The following is a 19,431-nucleotide window of genomic DNA, read 5'->3' on the forward strand; positions in this document are numbered from 1 at the left end:
TCCGCTGTTTACACTAATGTCCACATGACAAAAATGAAGAGTGCCCGAAATTTGCGTTCATGAGAACAGTGCACACGCGCGTCCACATTTCACGACAGTGCGCATGTACTCATGTAACTTTTAAGCTGTTCCTTATATTGCCCTCACCGATTACAAACACCTTCGTAGCACAGAAATAACTTCTGAAAAACACACAAGATACGTGAACGAGGCAGAAAGGGCCGGCACCAAAACTCGCCCGCAAAGCTTATGCACTGTTCACTTGAGAACATATGCATATTGCATAATACGAACACTTATACACCTAGCACCACTGCGACACATTGCACGTACATATCACAGTACACTTACGCTTCGTAAAAGTAAGAACCCTAGCGCTCGAACGTTCTGTACGTGTTCGCGGTCACCAATGCGCATCGCAGCCCGCAAAACAGCTCAAACGAAGGTAGACACAAACAGCACATTACGAATGACTGCGATGAGGCGATAATGAAGCTCATCGCTACACATCGTGCCATCGCTTCTGAAACACAAGCCAGTACTGCACAAACTTGCAATCTTCGTATCGATGAAGCGCGCACACACACCTACGAACACCATATGCTGAGGAGGGCGATCGCAATCTTTTCATTTTGCCGCGTACCGAACTAGTGTCATGCTTAGAATGCAGGTGTGAGCGATGGCCTTCACGTTTGTAATGCACGTGCAAAAAACGGCCTAAAACACACGAAATCGGCGGCTTCATTCCTTCCGATCCTCGCGTAAACACAACACACATCCGTCTGTTTCCTCTGGCGATCGCACGGACTGAAGAGGTCAGGAAGAGTACAGCTGCTTGTTGTGTTAGACAAATAGTTTTGCAGGTGCTGAATAGCTCTTGCAGTGATCACAATAAACCACACAAAAAAAAAAAAAACTGCCGCGGCAGCCTAGCGGTCTAGGCCTCGCGCTCCGCTTCGCTTCGAACCAGCGCCATGTTTATGCGGCCGCCGCACGGAGGCGAAAGTTCACGACCGCCTCTAGTGACGTCACGTCGGCCATTACTGGCGGACCGCTCGCTTGCGGTGCGGCGTGCGGCCATGGGCGGTTTGAGCGTAAATCGGCCCTTAGGCTAACGACTTTTTTACAGTGCCGCATAATCGAGATAGAATTTTTTTGCGAGAATGTGTAAAGTGGGCTCTCCTGTGAGTCTTTTTTCTTAAATGCGAAAGCATTATATGCCCCCATTACGCGAAAATCCGTCGGCGTGACCGAGCGATGATACCGAAAATGGCCGACGGCGCAGAAAGCAATAACACGCAAGAGCGCGCCCGCGTAGCAGATCAGGTCCGCGTTGTCGTGTTGCGCACAAAGCCTGCTTCGTCAAACTCCTTCAGTCACAACGGCGACGAGGCTGGAGCGTAACGGTGGCGGTTTCAGCACAAAGCCTGCTTCGTCAAACGCATCCTAGCCGAAGCGACGGAGAGTGGAGGACGTGCGTATTGTCCCCGACACAAAGTCGACTTAGTCACGCCGTGGCTATAGAGGTTGGCCGCGGCGTTCCAAGATGAGGTTGCCACCGCTGGCGTAAGTGGCTGGCAAACTTGCACTGCAGCTGAGCGTTCTTAACACGGCGCAGCTAATGGGGAGGGGGTAACGCTTCGCCATGAGTGTATAAAATGAGCGCATTCGTGGCGTTCCGGAGTCTATAAACGCTATAATGCTTTCGCACTCCCACACTTTAAGCAGTCTTAAGTGTCTTCTACCGCGTTTGTTGAACAAAGCTCTCGCCCCTCCCGCCTCCCCCTGGGAACGATATACATCGTTCTTCCACTCTAGATAGCATTTTGCTCGAAAAGTCTATACCCATCTCACGCATGCGCAGCGACACTCTCGCATGTGGTCCCTTTGTCACTCGAGTTCCCGGCATGCGTCACCGGCAACCGGCATTCTTGGCAGCCTACCGCGAGCAGACGGCGTCCGCTGCTGCTGGCTGGTTCCGTTGCGTCATGTTCTTTGACTGTGGCAACTCACTCATGACGACCGCACTCGGTCCCTGAACTTACTACCGATGTCGTCCATGGACAGACTGACCGAAACGGAGAGCGCTGTCGCTGACTGGACACCTGTGTCTACTTTCCCCGAACGACCACCGACAAACCTGACCGATTGCGGGACGCCATCGACGAGTGGCGACATCGATTACGGACCATTTCCGCACCGTGACGTTTTCTGGGCCTCCGCGGACACCCATTTGGCAGACCGTTGGCAGACCGCCGAGGAAGAGGAGTCTGTTGCTGAGGTGTTGAGCCCTCCGTCACCATGGACGCACCAGTGTTCTGACAGAAATGGTGAGTGCTGTCGCCGACTCGTCTTCACTAACAATCCCCGCTGCACGATTGATAACCACGGGGAGTGCGCGGTGTGTATCGCCGCGGCGTATTTCGCCGTCGATCACGTGACTTATTCGCCACGGCTGCCAGATACGCAGCCGCGGCCTCGATCGCTGTTTCCCGCGTTCCTGTCATGGGGCATCGCCTTGAAGGGAAGCTGAAACGCTTTTCGAAAAAAATGAGTTCTCTGCGGCATTCTACAGTTTTGAGCCCCCTGAACACGAATATCTCGTTCAAAAAGGGCGGAAACAAGCGCAAGCGGCTGTTTTTTCATGAAAACGCGCACCAGCGCCTCAGGGTATCGCGCGAACGCCACTGTTGCCCGTGATTGGTCGGAGCCGCTGTGACGTCAGTGGCGGCAGTCGCCGGTCGGCGCCGCCGTTTGAGAGCGTAGCACGCTGTTCTGTTCTGGCTGCATAGCTGAGCCGTAAGCATTATGTAACGTTCTCGCTGTCTCGGACAGCTTGTATTTTCGCCGTACATGTTCGAACCGACAGCCGATACGGAAAACGATGGCGGCAACGGCGGCAACGACGATGTTGAGTGTGCCAAAAGCGAGAGCGATGTGTACACGTTCTCGCGCGCTGGAAATCTTAGCTGTTACGTATACTTTTTTTTTTCATGTAGCTGCACGTTCCAATGACGGGAGAAAAAATGCGCTAAAGTGTCACTGGGAACTTGCTGCTGGAAGAATGCCGAAACACTAACTTCTCATTAGATTGTAAACACGGGTACAATTCCGCGATGTCAAGCACCTTGCCGCTGCTTCTCTGAAGTCCCGTGGTTTTCTGAGCGTTGATACACGATCGCGAACATAAGTGCCGCGTTTCAAAGCGCGCACATGCAGTGCTACGAGGTACAGTCATGGAAGTTGCTTATCATACACATCCAGATCGAGATGGTCAGGGGGATTATATGCGCAATATTCAGAATATGGTTCGACGACTTTGCGATTGTGGCTCGATCAAGAATCGGTATGCGCGCTCCATGCTAGTGTTGACATAAAGATATTAGGCAGTTTTAGCACCGCCGTGTGGTAAACATGATAACTGCAACCGTACGTCGAATGTCACTAGGCAAGTCTATACTCCAATTTATACCTCAGGTGCAACGCTGTGGAAGCTACGCACGAAGTCCGGTTACCAAAATTTATTACTGCGCGCGTTTCCGTCTATGGTTTGCAGCGTGCCAGCGGCATTTGCTCGCACGAGCATGCACGTGAAGCTGCCGCGACGGGCTGCAATTAAAGAATGCCGAAAAAGAAAATTGATTTAAAAGAACGTGTTAGCAGCCGTATAAGTACACGGATTGTTTCTATGGGTAAATTCTTTTTTTTTTCATTCAGAACTGAGCTTATATATGAGAAGTTTTCTCAAAAATCGGGTCAAGGAACACCGAACTTTTCCTAAGTGCGAACGCAGCCACTGCAAGAAGTATCTATCTCAAGCCTCCACAGCATTGCACCTGATGTATGAAACGGAGTATAGCAACGCTAGCAACAACGCGTTTCCGCATTTGTCGTAAGGCTATCCGGCTATCGCGGAAATGGTCCGAGCACAGCACAGTTGATTTCGTCGGCACGAACTTATCTCTCCTCACCGCACTGCGCTGCAAGCTTCTTGTGCTTCGGGAACCTGTGAAACACCACATCGTCTTGCCCGCGTGTGTTCGCGCAGCCGATTGCTGCACAGAACGAGGGCATGTTGGGCGCCCTTGGCTGTAGGCACTCACGCAGCACAGAAGGAAAGAACAGTTAACGAAAATCGCAAAACAAACGTGAGCGGCGGCGGCGGCAAATCTCTCGTAGCGTCGTTCAGTAAAGCGCAGGACGGAAAGAGGCATAACAGCACGCCGGTCCGGCAGCTCGGTCCCCGCCAGTGACGTCACTCTCGCCGGTTCTCTCCTCTGGTAACCTCCTCACCCGGCGCTCCGGGAAGCGATGGGGGCGTGTCCGCGGGGGTGATTTAGAAAGCGATTTCCGCCCCTTATATTAACAAAACGAACAAAAAAAATTTCGGAACCGTAAATTATTAGGTCTGTTCTTCCCAATCCCAGCTATTCAAGGAAATTGAAAACCGCTTCAGCTTCCCTTTAATCTGCACAGTCCGGACGCGTACGAGCTGGACGACCGTGGGTCTCCCTAATTATTCACCGACGTCTTGCGCCAGGCACAACGACGCGTGTTCCGTACTTGTCGCCCCGTCGGGTTGGTGTCCACGTCCTCAAACGCCCTACTCATTCTTCAGCAACAGGTTATAGAGCATGCGCATATATCGCGAAATATGGAGAAACATTTTCCCGTCGTAAGCGATGATACCACGCGTACTTACTTACTGTCTCTGTTAGCCTGAGTTAAAGACCGTTGTAGGATTGGGAACTCAATATATGTTGAACTTGCGACCATGCCAGAACATGTAGTGAACACTAGGGAATTTCGACCAAAGAGAATAAAAAAGTAAAACAAAACACTTGTTGCTGGGCAAGGTTGGTGCATGTTTATGATATGTTGTTTTTATCGGCACAAGATACGGCTCGTGCGAGTTGTACATATGTTTTTCCCTTGGTTGTAAAGAAAAAGAAGTACAAACAAGAGGTATTGCTACCTTGTGAATAAACTCCGACACTGTACTGTTGAAAAAGCCTCATTGGACTTATACAACATCACCTCAAAGCAACGGAGTTTGGAACTGAGTCAGTCGGTTACGCGAACAGTACAGACGACAGGAACTTGTTGGTTGCCTGCCGATACTAAGATGCACTATAGTATATGGCATGGAATTGTATACCGCGGCATGAGCCAGAAACTATACCGATGCGTAAAGCATGACATGACATCACAAGAACTTTGAGTCCTGAGGGACTGAGATCTTGGGGAGCCAAAACCGAAGGCTCCCGAAGATCAAGTCGGTGGTTTTGCTTGCGATGGGACCGGGAGATGAAGTCCCGCCGCAATGTCGTGGGCCCTCTGGACAGCCTGGAGTCAATTGCATGTGGAGATAGCTGCTCTTGAGAGCTTCCTGCCATTGTTCTTTCGTGATTGGTAGACAGGCGTTAAGGGCTGGGCAGAGCCAGAGCATGTGCTCAAAAGAGCATGAGACATGGGCGTGAAGCAAAGAAAAAAAAATTGGCTGAGGCTTAGTTTGGTTAAGCCTAGTCAGATGCGAAGCATATTGGTGACTAAACTTGGTAAGTAACTTGTCACCGAGCCGCATACTGAGCACGTTGCTTGGCCAGACGTTCTTCCCGCTCTTCATCAGTCTCTGTAGCACGCCGCAACCTTCGATTCTCATTCCAACGAGCAGCTCTGTCTCCAGGAGGCATCTCACCTCGTGAGTGTCTAGCAGAGGCAAGCGCAGCTGCTTATATACCGCCGCGACGCCGCGAGCGACGGCGCGAGTTGGAGCTCCGCTTCTCCTCTGTCGCGACGTCACGGTGTCACGTGGTCAGCCTTGAAGGCGACGCCGCGAGCTACGGCGCGAGTTGGAGCCCCGTTTCTCCTCTGTCGTGACGTCACGGTGTCACGTGGTATGGCATGTGTACTCAAGGTCATTGAAGGCGACACCGCCGCGCCTGAGGAGCTGGGCTGAGCTCTAGTAATATGCTTCGCATAAAAAGTTTTGTTTAGCTGTACGCAATTTCACGGCAACTTGAAAGAAAGTCGGTGCGCGCGTAGAGCACGGGTTTATTAGATGCATTTTTTTAGGTGGTAGCGCTATATGCAGAACATTGGGTGGTCCCGAATGCAGTGCAGTCTACGTATACACAGTGTATCCAAGCGTTAGCTGTCGTGAGCGAAGAATGCGAGAAGTTGGGAAGTTGGCACGTGACACAGGCGCCAGGCACTTCAGAGAGCGACTTCGACTCTAGGGAAGCATGCACGGGATGATGGCCTATAACGCACTATACAGTACTGGACTGCTATGCTGTAAGATACAGGTTAGGTCCCACCATTGGTCATGTTTTTTATTTGTAAGAGTATAGACGGACTTCACCCATTTTTTAGCTATCTAACAGAAAACTCAGCAGGTGTGCTGAGCTTACCTGAGCACGTCATTGTGTGCACGAAATCGGAACCTTGTAAAAGGTACCAGGTATCGAAATGTCACACCGTGCTACTCTCTCTCTCTCTCTCTGTATCTTTCCTCTCGCCTTAACTACACCCCAACTGCTGATCGCCGTTATGGTGTCAGCAGATGTAGCTTGGAAGTTACAGTGCAATCAGCACTAATTTTATAACTTTCCTTTTTTCTCGTGTTATGCAAAAATAGACAACCACTTCCTATTGCTATAACGTTATACTACATGCTGTGTTGGTGCAGTGGTTTTGGCGCTGCGTTGATATATGCCCCAGGTCGGAGGATCAAATCCCGGCTTCGGCGGCCCAGTTTCGATGGGGGCGAAATGCAAGAACGCCCATGTACCGCGCAATGGGTGCAAGTTAAAGAACCCCAGGTGATCCAAATTATTCCCCAGTCCCCCACTATGACGGTGTCGGGGTTATGGCGCGTAGAACTCCAGAATGTAATTTAAAATTTGTGCTGTCATGCCACTTACAAAGGACGTGATTGTCTCCAGTTCACCTCCGCGTGAACATCATCCAACGTCCTTATAGAGCATACGCACTGACATGCGTATCTATTGCTCATCAGTCAATCAAAACTGTATTGCATGCTGTCTCAAAAAGAATATGCGTACAAAAATATTAGAACCTCAACAGCCTCAGCGGCTGCCTGGCCCTTGCGCCACTAAACTACACACATTCTTTCAGCCTCAGCGGCTATTAACAATCGCGCTTTCAAGTGCACGGTAACGAGGTTCCACTAAAAAACTGCAAATAAGCCACTCAGCGTTTTCTGCGTTGCAATATCGGGGTCTCATCGAGCGTGCAACTTGAAAATTACGCCAGTTGCCCCCGAGATTATGGTACGTACTGAAATTGGCCTCAATTTTTTCTGCTTGCTTAGATGCATAAAGCAAAGGATGCTTCATACAATGTGACACGAACAAGTGCGAACATCGAATTTAACATGACATCTCAAGTTGAATTTTTGAGCAAATGCACATCTGTGAAGAGGCACATATGACAAAGAAGCTTCATGAACCCGTGCAAGCAATAAATCAATCCTTGATGCGGATAGACCCTCCTTCGATGATATATATATATATATATATATATATATATATATATATATATATATATATATATATATATATATATATATATATATAACAAGTGACCAACACCAACAAGTGCCTGTGCGAAGGTTACGAAGCTTACAGCATATATATATATATATATATATATATAGTCCCTTAAGATGTACGAATATGTGAGGTCCCATAAATGGGCAGTGAAAGAGAGAGACTCCAGATTATTCTCGGATATCTCTATCTGAACAATGCGAAGCATCTCTTCTAGAGTATAATGAATGATCATTGCAAGATCACTTGTTGCAGCCTAAAAATAAACGCTATCATTGCGACGGACGCCTCACAAACCGAAGGAAAATGTGGCATTGGCATTTTCTATGTCGCTTTTGGCTGGCCGTTTTTGGCAGGATTTCCTGACTTGGTACTGGTAGATATATGGCTGAGTTTCCCGTGGTTATGTGGACCCTATAAAAAGTGAATTGATGAATCTCGACAGTTGTTAAGATAACGGATTCGCTATGTTTATTTTCAGCTCTCACTCCAAAAAGTGCTTCAGGCATTTCATGTGTGCTTGATTCTGCGCTACCCTCCCAGTTTCTTTTTTATTTGAATGGATATTAGGAGAGGTTGGCGCCCTTTATGGTGGCACCGGCTACTCTTTGTCACTTGGCAAAGGAAAGGAATATGCGTGAAAAGGCAGAATAGCGACACAAAATGTGACACTCATGTTGAATTCCAATGGCGGAGTCGGAGCAGCCGACGGACTCCGCGAGCGAGCACTCGACTCTGGCGCTGAGCAACGCCTCCAGATCCGCGAGTGGAACCCTATCTGCGCCGCCGGAGTAAGGCGGAAGCTGAAGTTCTATCACCGAGTTACCCAGGATACCTTGCGTGTTGTCATTTCCTTCCGCTGTTTGCTCCCAGCACCGCCCCACCGGTCACTTGTCTCTTCAGCGCCGTTCACCTGTTGTTTTTTTTTAAAGTGTGGAATGGATATCTAGCCAAGCGTGCAGCAGATTTTGCTTCTTCGCGAGTCGTGACCGGTGGCGCCTCCCAGCAGACAAACGTGGTAAAGGAAATACGTCACGCAGAGTACCGGTCCACTCCGCCGATTTTGGCGGAGCATCTTTTTCTGCTCCACGGAGTGACTCCCGCTCTGAATCCCCTCCGACTCTCTCATTGGAACACCTTACTCCCGCCCTCACTCTGACATTGGAACAAACTTGCTCCGACTCCGCCATTGGAATTCAACATCAGTAGAACACTGGATGAATAACTCTCGGTTAAGCCTATAATTAGTTTGATCTCAGTATCTGGCCCCATAAGGGACTAGTTATGAATAAAATAGCAGATGGCTCGGTGAGAGCGGACCTTAGTTCACGGTACTGTTCTGTCGATGCTTCCTGCGTCAGCTTTCATAACTGCTGCTAGGCTCAGGAGGTGTGCAGTTATGCAAGTCTCTCGGTACCCACCATTAGCAAAAATAACTGATTGCCAACGCCTCCCATTCTCTAGGAATAGAAATTTCTGCTGTAGTCCAAGAATTGAAGTCCTGTTCACTAATCCGTATATCATCTGCATAGAGCTGGTCTGGCACCCTCGCCCTTCTACACGTTTTGTGGCAATCAAATCAAATGAAATCAAATCATATTTTATTCTCCAGCAAGTATCTGGGTGGTCACCTGGGCTAAAAGCTGTACGAACAGCTTGACGAAGGCCCAGGAAACCATTACATGGCAGCAGCAGACAGAACGAAATAACAGTAGCAATACAGTAGTAGTAAACAAATCAACTCAAGTACAGCAATCAAGTACAGCATCAAATCAAGTACAGCAATAACACAGAAGTTTTCTTAAACGACATATGAAGAAATACGGATAACATGTGCACAAAGTGTGTTCGCAGTTGTTTTCGACTAAAACCAGCAGTATCTTTACGTTTATTGAGAAAAAAATGGCAGATTGTGGGCCGACCGTGAGACGACGGACCACTTCGGCTTATCATGCCACCATTTCTCGTCACTTAAGAAAAATATTTTATAAGGACCGTTTAACTGTATTGGATTGACACTTGTCCATTCCCGATATCTTGTGTTTGGGATTCTACTCTCTCGGGACATTGTCATAGGGATTTCTTGTCTGTGCAGCCGTGAAGAAGATTCTAACCGAATCAGGGCACTTTCCTTGCTAAATTCTTAAATATTTTATTTGACCTTTTTTCATCTAAGTAAAATATGTTAATTGTTGTTTCTTTCTAGGTATGTCTAATTATCTTAACTGGTCTGATTCTTGGCCACGCCACCATAGTGGGCATGAACCATTATTAAAAGCCAAGGAGTCAAAATAGATTGCTATTGCAAGTAAAAAAAAAATGTGTGGAAACTCCACTGGAGTTGCCCGTGTGTGCGTAAGCGTACCCACAAATTTCAGTTGGCCCACCCCCATGTTCTAAGTTGGCCCACTCCAAAGCCCAACCCCGAATTTCAAGTTGGCCCACCCCCAAATTTCAAGTTGGCCCACCCCCAAATTTCAATTTGGCCCACCCTCAAATTTCAAGTTGGCCCACCCCCAAATTTCAAGTTCGCCTACCTCCAAATTTCATGTTGGCCCACTCCCAAATTTTATGTTGTCCCACCCCCAAATTTAAGCGGCACAACCCCAAATTTCAAGTTGGGTGATGCCAGCGATGTGCATGCTTAACTGGCCGTAGGCTTATCCTAACTGAAGTAGTTTTAAAACACCGAGGTAGAACTCTCAACTTGTTTGTTTATTTAATAACCACTTGTAAATCTAGTGATCCGTGGGGTATAGAGATGATGGGGAAATTTACGATAGCGGTCACAAAGTGTAGATTACATGCCTATAATAACTACTGAAAAGGGCGTATGGGAAAAGTTATACTTTCGAAACCGAATTATTACTATTCGACTCAAATACCGAATCGAATAAGGTGATATGCGATTCGATATTCAAAAGTTTTGAATTTTCGCGCACCCCTATAGCTCCTTCATGGGACAATTGTGAAGGGCTCTCTATAAATGTGCCAAATTTATTTAACTTCATTCTAAGGCACTGTACGCCCCACTTGCAGAAAGTCAGTGAGGTAGTATGGTGCTTTGGGCATTTCTGGATGAGTCAACGTAGTTAGATCGTAATTAATTATTTGATCATTTTACAGTCGGCAAAGTTACGTTCTTGGGACGAAAAATTCAATGTGATGCTTGAAACACATGCGAAATTTCATTACTGACTGCATGCCCCATAAACCCGCCGTGGTTGCTCAGTGGCTATGGTGTTGGGTTGCTGAGCACGAGGTCGCGGGATCGAATCCCGGCCACGGCGGCCTGCATTTCGATGGGGGCGAAATGCAAAAACACCCGTGTACTTAGATTTAGGTGCACGTTAAAGAACCCCAGGTGGTCGAAATTTCCGGAGTCCTCCACTACGGCGTGCCTCGTAATCAGAAAGTGGTTTTGGCACGTTAAACCCCATAATTTTTTTTTTTTGCATGCCCCATTACGAACAAAAAAAATTCTATCTTGCTGCCGGCACACGGCACATCCCATCAAACTGGCAGTACCTTGAGCAAAGTGGTCATCTGAAGCAGCACGAAGCACATTGGAAGTGAAACGAAGGCAAATTGATCATGCAGGTGGTTCAATTCACCCGAACCTCAGTGTCTTGGTGCTTTGTTTTTCTCTGCCACCACTCGACAGCACCGGCAAGGAAACAAGTCGCGTTCACAAATGTGTCCACGGTACCTGAAGGGGCTAAAAAAAGGTCCGTCAAAAACTGCGCCGGTGATTCCGCCGCGTGGAATGTGTCTCGTACACTACACGGCACTCATTGACGGCGATTTTCACAGCCTTTGTTGGGCGCCCCCGTAATCGTTTCAAGAGTAACACCGTGTACACACTCTGCGGTCTTCATCCGACGCTCTCGCCGCGAATCCAATCCACTGGCTCTTTCTGTTCCTATCACGTGATTACGCGGGGCTTGTAAAGAAGTAAAGTGGGGATGATCTCTTCCCCATTCAATGTCCGCCACGGGAGCGGCTTTCCGTCAACCGACGTGCCGCATTATCAGCGGCTGTAGTACGTTGGTTAAGGCGATCACGCCTTGGGCTAAGACGATTAGGCGGGCTTTCTTCTTCTTCTTCTCCTTCCTCCCTTTCCGTATATACGCCGCCGATGCACAATGCAAAGACCGCTTTGGTCTCGCACGGTGTAAGCCGCTCGATCTCTTCGCAGCCTCGTGTTTTGAGCCGACGGAACCGGGGAGGTTACGTATACACGTTCAAGACCTTTTTTTTTTTTTGACGTGAGCGCTCTGTTCTCGGCTGCAAATGCGCTGGCGCGGGTTCACTCCGTGGCGTTGCTCCTATTCAGATTGATCCGATATCTGGTCTCCGACCACGCGATGGGATTTTATCATTATAGTCTGTTTCGTCGTGCATCATTGCTGCATGTCGCCAATGCTGCGTGTTGCCCTCACGTAATGCACCGTTCAGAGACCTTTGAGGTATAATAAATAAATAAATAAATAAATAAATAAATAAATAAATAAATAAATAAATAAATAAATAAATAAATAAATAAATAAATAAATTTTTGTTCCGGCTGTTTACTTAGCGTAATGTCTCCTAAAATGTTTATAGAAATAATTCTGAGCTACGAGTAGGCCAGTTGAAACAATACGGTAACGATGGGCACTGCAAGTATTGCCCTTGACTTCGTCCTTCCGGTTTCGAACGGGTTCGTGTCTTCGCACAGTGATCATTCTTCAACGCGATATTCCGTTAAAAATGGAACAACTTGCAATAATTATGCATTTGCCCAGAAACTTCTTGCTTTCATTCGTAGTCATATATAATTTCTTGGAAATTTAGGAAGACAGGACGTAACGAGTAACGCTAGTAGATAGTACGAAGCCATAAAATACGGAGATTTGACAAATATTCATGTACAGTCTAGCGAAATTTCAAGGTTATCGCTCGAGCGTCGACCAGCCTATAGCTGCACGTTCTCGTATCGGGTATCTTTCAAATCTCTTTCCTGCGCCGATCCCGGAGGTACTGCACAGCCGCGCTAATAAAGGCATCATTTCCAGGTTTGAGCTCTGTTATTGTTTCGCACTTTTAATAGTTAAGATTGAGAAAATTTAGGTTAGAAGGCATGCGCTGTCGGTGCTTTGTTTCATGATATTTGCTTGTGGGCTGGCATTCTCAAAATGCTGAGGAATAATTTTGTCATGAATGTAAGACCTGGTATGAGCAACTTTAGTGATAGAATGGTGGGGCAATATAACCCGCATATACCGCATGCCATACAGCATGGCATGACATATAACATACACCTACGTCTACACCAAACCTCAAGGCGACGCCGACGAGAACAGCAAAACTTTGCCTGGAGTGCGCAATTACAAAAAAATTTAGAATGAAAACTATGTATAGCACACCTGATTAACTCAAGCAGGCTAGGTGACCATATTTCACCGCCTCGTTTTAAACGGGTTGCGAAATATTCATCATCGTGATAATCATCATCGTGCTGCCGTAATTGACTGCGGTGTTCCGGTATTCCACGATCCGCAACACTTACGTGCACGCAGGATACAACTCTCTCTACTCTCTCGAGTCCGCGCTTTCACTTGACGAGTGTAACCGGATACGACTCGTTTAGCGCGCGCCGTGCACCGTAATATAATGGTCCACCGACCATGCGAAGTACTTTCGGCCTCAGAACAAGAGTGGGAGGGCGGCGACGCACGTGTGCAGACGTCACAACGCCCGTCCTTCCCGCGTCGACACGTGGCTCCATCGGCGGGGGGTTTGCGCGCCCTCTCGAGTCGGGCCTGCCGTCCGCTGAAACACGATGCGCACGTGGGAAGAAGCGAGGCGACGTTCCCTGCTCACGCCGGGCGCCTTCCTTCCCTATTCACTGTGTCTGGGCGAGGATTACTGAAAAGACCGCCACGGCGCGGGAGGACAGATGTGCGCAGCGACTTCGGGGGCCATCACGCTTTGCCACCCATTCGCCGGTGGCGCGTATAGGTGGCGCCAGCGTGCTCCCGGAAGTGGACCGGAGGCGCGTGCGGAAGCGACAAGTTCTCGAGTTTCCGCCCCTCGGTGGTCGGCCAATTTCGCACGGCGGCCGAGCGAGCGCTTGTGTGTGCGAGTTTTAACGAGCTTCTTCAATACGCGGGACAGGGGAATGCGCGTGTAGTCTTTACTAAACGCAGAGCGCTGTTCGTTTCGACTGCGCCGCTCAGCGGATGTGGCGATCCGGTGTCGAACGCGGCGTCGTGGGTTCGAATCGTGGAGTTTGGGTGAAAGCGGGCTGGTTGGAATCTAAAGGGAAAGAAGGAAGAAAAGAAATCATCGTGTACTGTGTGGTCATCGATAATGTAGTACACGCTGCGTATACGGGAGTGCCGTCCCAAATAATGACATGTCTCCGAGAAGCGTTGAGGCGTACAGCGTTAGCAAGACCACATGTGGTGCCAGCGGCATTAGGTGGCACGTTTTCGCACACTGCCGTTGTCATGCTGCTGTTTGTTATGTTGTGTTGCTGTTATGTTGCTTTTATGTTGCTTTTATGTTGCGTTTATGTTGCTGTTATGTTGCTGTTTGTTATGTTGTTTGTTTGTTATGTTGCTGTTTGTTAGGTTGCTGGTTGTTGCAGTTGGCTGTATTTGCGCAAGATCGATGGAGTTTTGGACGATGTCGATGGTGTGACATTGTGGGATAGGGAAAGTCTTGATACGGGCGAGTAACTGATGCTACAGTATCTTTTTTGTAGCAGTTCAAGCAACCGGAATTTTCTTCTCCGCAGCCACTTTCTGTCTGAGGCACGTGGGCACGCTCACTCAACGCCACCGCCAAAGCAACCGGAATCACACACCTAAAAGCCACACAGTGCAAAAGCTGACCAGGCAGGCGCATTGAATTCTGAAGAGGGAAGACGGGGGGAAAATCGGGGTCGGGGATGGTAGTACAGTTATGAGCATTTTTAAGGCACATACCACCGCCCATTCCCTGGTGGCCAAACGAGTCTATTAGGAGTGGTTAGCGAAGTCTCTCCCCGGAAGAGCAACCCGCCCCTCCTGGTCTCAAAGCACGACCCTAGTGCCCCCTCCCCTCTCACCTCCCACCTCGCCGTTCCTCCGTTTTTAGGGATAGTGGGCCCCCTCCACTCCCTAGGGAATGCGTAATGGGAGAACCCGCCCCGAATAAAGTAACATGCCGTGCGGGGAGGGAGCGCTCTTTTTGATAAGTTCGTTTCTCGGGGCATTGCATTAGTGTCCGTTCTTTACTGTACGTTGAAGGAAATGAAGTCCCTACAACCATTTACCCGCCGGTAACACGGGTCCATTAGTGATTTCGGTAATAGAATACGCGCAAACGCGTTTAAACGGATCGTGAAGGTTTGACGCCGAGTGTACGCATCGGTGCCAGAGGGCTTTGGCGACAGCAGCGCCCGGTCCAGATACGGCGGCAAAACGTTCAAGGGCGCGCTGGATTGAGGCAACACTGGGGACCCCCGCGTTTTAGCCATAGTGCTGCGCAGAAGTTTGCCGTAGTGTCGAGTTCGTCACCTTTATCAGTTCGTGATTGGCGCAGGGGGCTGCCGCGGCCTCTCTGATTGGCTCAGAGACACGAGCATGGCGTAATTTGGACGTGTCGCAATTTGACAGGGCAGAATTCCTTCATGTCGGTCAAGTCCCGTTGCGCAGGTGTTTTAGCTTAATCACTCAGAGAAGATCATAGTAGCCCCGTGAGCCGATCAGAAGTGACGATTTAAGATTGCGAATTTGACAAACATGGTGGAAGATCACGGTGCACAGCTTAGCATCTCCCAGTCCGCAGAGGAAACTGCCTATACGATTCTGAGCACGAGGTCACGGATTCGAATCGCGGTGGCGGCCGCGCGTTAATTCTGATGAGCGCAGAATGAAAAAAAAGCACTCATCGACAGTACTTTGCACAAATAAAAAAACGTCAAGCGGTCAAAATTAATCCAGACAGAAAGTTGACAATTCCCAGTGCAAGATTTCGGAAAGCTCCACGCTCTGTTAACAGGTGAATACTTAATTTTCAGGAAACCGGCTTATTTTAAAAAGTTGTCCGGCGTAGGTAGTCCAATTCTGTCGCAACAGAGAGATTACCTATAGAGGCGGACGGTGCTTGCGGACATCCGGCAATGCGATGTTAGCCAACTGCCAAAAAAAGGAGAATACTAATGAACCACTAATTATAAATTTTTGGGCGCATGTATAGATGGCGACATTGAAGCAGAGCAATATTAAACATTTATGCATTCAGCACAAATCTTGGCGATTAGCTCCGGTTTCGAGAAGTATGACTCCGCAAAAATGTATGGCGAAATACACTCTTGTTCCCGTTAACGTGTGTCAGCACTCTATCTTTTGTAGATCCGAGTTTAGGCACGTTGAATCGGCTCGGAGATTATGGCTTCTGCTATTTTGCATGCTCCTTACTATATTGGTGTACTTCAGAGCACTGTATATAATACAAAAATTTAGACCACTTTGGAAGTCTCACTAGGTTCAGTTTACAAAATTGTGATATTGTTTTTTATTGCTAAGTTAGTTCTAGCACTATAGCTTCGAGTTTAAAGAATATAATTTTCAGTAAACAGGATTGTTGGCCTAAATAGAAAGAATAGCGGTGCGTCCGTCCTTTAAACATGATTGGCGACTTTAAAGCGATTAGCAGTGTATTCTATGATTGGTGCATAATAGTTAATGATATATATTTTAGGTCATGTTTATTATGAACAGCGGCACGTACCCAGTGACACATGCCCAATGACCCAAGTGTGTGTCAAGGAGGTTCACTGAAGAGCAATACTTACCCAGAATTACATGCCCAATAAACCAAGTTGGTGTCAAGGAGGTTCACTGAAGAGCAATACGTCCCAGAGTTACATGCCCAATGACCCAAGTTGGTGTCAAGGAGGTTCACTGAAGAGCAATACGTACCCAGAGTTACAGGCCCAATGACCCAACTTGGTGTCAAGGAGGTTAACTGAAGAGCAATCCGTACCCCGAGTTACATGCCCAATGACCCAAGTTGGTATCAAGGAAGTACACTGAAGAGCAATACGCACCCAGAGTTACATGCCCAATGACCCATGTTGGTGTCAAGGAGGTTCACTGAAGAGCAATACGTACCCAGAGTTACATGCCCAATGACCCAACTTGGTGTCAAGGAGGTTCGCTGAAGAGCAATACGTACCCAGAGTTACATGCCCAATGACCCAAGTTGGTGTCAAGGAGGTTCACTGAAGAGACATACGTACCCAGAATTACATACCCAATGACCCAACTTGGTGTCAAGGAGGTTCGCTGAAGAGCAATACGTACCCAGAGTTACATGCCCAATGACCCAACTTGGTGTCAAGGAGGTTTGCTGAAGAGCAATACGTACCCAGAGTTACATGCCCAATGACCCATGTTGGTGTCAAGGAGGTTCACTGAAGAGCAATACGTACCCAGAGTTACATGCGCAATGACCCAACTTGGTGTCAAGGAAGTTCACTGAAGAGCAATACGTACCTAGAGTTACATGCCCAATGACCCAAGTTGGTGTCAAGGAGGTTCACTGAAGAGCAATACGTACCCATAGTTACATACCCAGTGACCCAAGTTGGTCCGACGGTTGGTTTTTGAAACCCGATCCTTATGCACAGCTGTTTCGATGCTGTAACCATTTGAACATGTCTTTTTTTTCTTTATTTACATTTTTTTCACGCATAAATACACGAGCACAGAGTCAGAAACATTAAAAGGAAGCTAAAATGACACAATTTCGGCTACGGAAAGTAATTATTATGGATTCGTGGAAGCCAAGTCAGCAAGCACATATATCCATTCGGGCAGCTCACTATGTTGCCGGAACAGATCTCGAATATACATCGCACTTCCTATAGAGTAGTACCTCGCTCATGACCTTGGGTGTACTTTAGCATGTCGTGCATCCTTGCGGGTTTCCAACACTTGCAGAGCGACACAAACATATCTCCCGGCGCCCTCTCTTGTTCAGCGCATGGTAAAATCGAATGCCAAATGGTGTGCTTGGTAAGTCTTTTCCTTATGGTGCCCTGTAATACATCCCACAAGAACCTTACGTCATGACAATCTAGAAAAATATGCTCTATTGCTTCAGACTTCCGACAGATCAGATAATTTACTGACCGAGGTGTACAAACAAGCCACGGCTGAAGAGGGGGTTGGTGTTTTAACTGATAAAGAAAATAGGTTTCGTGGGTGACTTGACAGCCATGCGCTTGACCCGATTGTATACGTCTCGTTCGAACGAGATGTGTACAATACCGTGTTACGTATAAGTTGGGAGATCAGATTTGATCTCCTAAGTTATACATAACACGGTACATTGGAACAGGCAAGAAAGTTTCAACAATATCTCGATACAGGCTCTATATTGTAACGATTTCCAAATTGTAGGACGAGAACTTGGCCTTCAATATAGGGTAGGCAAGAACAACTTTTTTGAGGAAACCTGTCTGTGCTATTGATTTGATAACATGTGTAGACACTGTAAACCAGGCAAGTCACCTCTTAGTCATTCTTAGGAAACCGTCTGTTTGGTCAAGCAGGAAACAAAATCCGGCAACGAGTTGCTTGAAAAACCAGATGGGATAGCCGACGTCCTCCGCGTAACAGCGCATGAAATATATTGGTCCTGATAGTTTGTTCCCATTGTGAACCCCATAGGAATTGCGATAGCAATCTGTGTAGTTTTTGCACAGAAGTTCTAGGCATGCATAACAATTGAAGTACATAGATCTCCGACAGCAAGGTCATAATTCAAACTGTTACTCTCGCGAACATTGAAATATTGTGACCTCCGCATTTGTTGTGGAACCCATGCATTAAAGGATAAACGCTCTTCGGCACAGAAACCAGAGTCCTTGCATATGCTGACGATGTTGCAGTATTTTGCAAGCGTAAAGGTTCTAGTCAAATAAGCCCTCAATTTCTATAGTACAACTGGCAGTGGTCTACTGCAGACGGCTCGCATGGCTGCGTTGGATGCCACGTGGCATCGGAGATTTCATCACATGGATCGAGCCTATATATAAAGAAGGCTGTATGGCGCTCCTGTCGCGAATCTTGCTGTCACGTCCCGCATATAGCTATCCTTGACGTTAAAAGAGTATAGTATATAGTCTGGGTTCGACCATTCCAAGCCAACGGATAATGAAGCCAAGTAAAGTGTAACAAAAGTGAGATGATCATTTCTATGGAAAAATGAAAATGGGGGGAGGAAATAAATTTGCACAAAAAGACAACTTGTCGCAGGGGGAAGACGACTTCACGCGTTCTGCGTTAGGCGCGCGATGCTCTACCATTGAGCTAACAAGGCTTCTGTCCTCCCATTAACTTTCTTTTGTGCTTATGTGTGTCTACAGCACACTATATCTATAGCACAGGGAGTGTCAGCCAACGCTACGAACGGCCAGTCTGATATTGAGCAATATATGATGACAAGTATTTAATTTTAATTATTTTCGTTAGTACGTTATATAAAAACAGTTGGAGTGCAAACCCATCAATCGGAGTATGTAGTCTTTTACATAGGGCACAGCTCAGTAACTGGTTAAGGGAACTTCCTGTACAGTAGACAGGGTGTAGGGTGCAGGTTGCTTTTTCAAGCTGCACTTGCAGCTTTTTTTTCCTGCCTCCCCCAATCTATTGGAAATAAAGATATATTCCACATTCAGTATTCAATACTTGATGTGACCATTGCGATCTGGCCACTATACACAGCTTCGTGTCGGAAAACCGTATGTATCGGGGCTGCCTCTGCGATCGCCCGCCCTATACATACGTAATACGAGATGAGACCACGCGTGGGAGGC

The 19,431-nt window shown here is 47.7% G+C and overlaps 1 protein-coding gene across 4 annotated transcripts in view; it reads left to right on the top strand.

Moving 5' to 3' along the window:
- The first annotated feature begins 1,356 nt into the window (after positions 1-1,356).
- Positions 1,357-19,431, top strand: part of LOC135897850 (homeobox protein OTX2-like) — a 183,098-nt gene continuing 165,023 nt past the window's right edge. For 2 of the 4 annotated variants that reach the window (XM_065426549.2, XM_065426553.2), the window contains exon 1: positions 1,357-2,330. In XM_065426549.2, coding sequence (XP_065282621.2) covers positions 2,051-2,330 — 280 coding nt within the window. In that variant the 5' untranslated portion in view covers positions 1,357-2,050. The remainder of the gene's footprint in view (positions 2,331-19,431) is intronic. The other 2 variants (XM_065426550.2, XM_065426551.2) reach the window with 2 other exon arrangements.

The sequence above is a fragment of the Dermacentor albipictus genome, chromosome 10, assembly GCF_038994185.2.
Source record: "Dermacentor albipictus isolate Rhodes 1998 colony chromosome 10, USDA_Dalb.pri_finalv2, whole genome shotgun sequence".
Lineage (NCBI taxonomy): Eukaryota > Metazoa > Arthropoda > Arachnida > Ixodida > Ixodidae > Dermacentor > Dermacentor albipictus.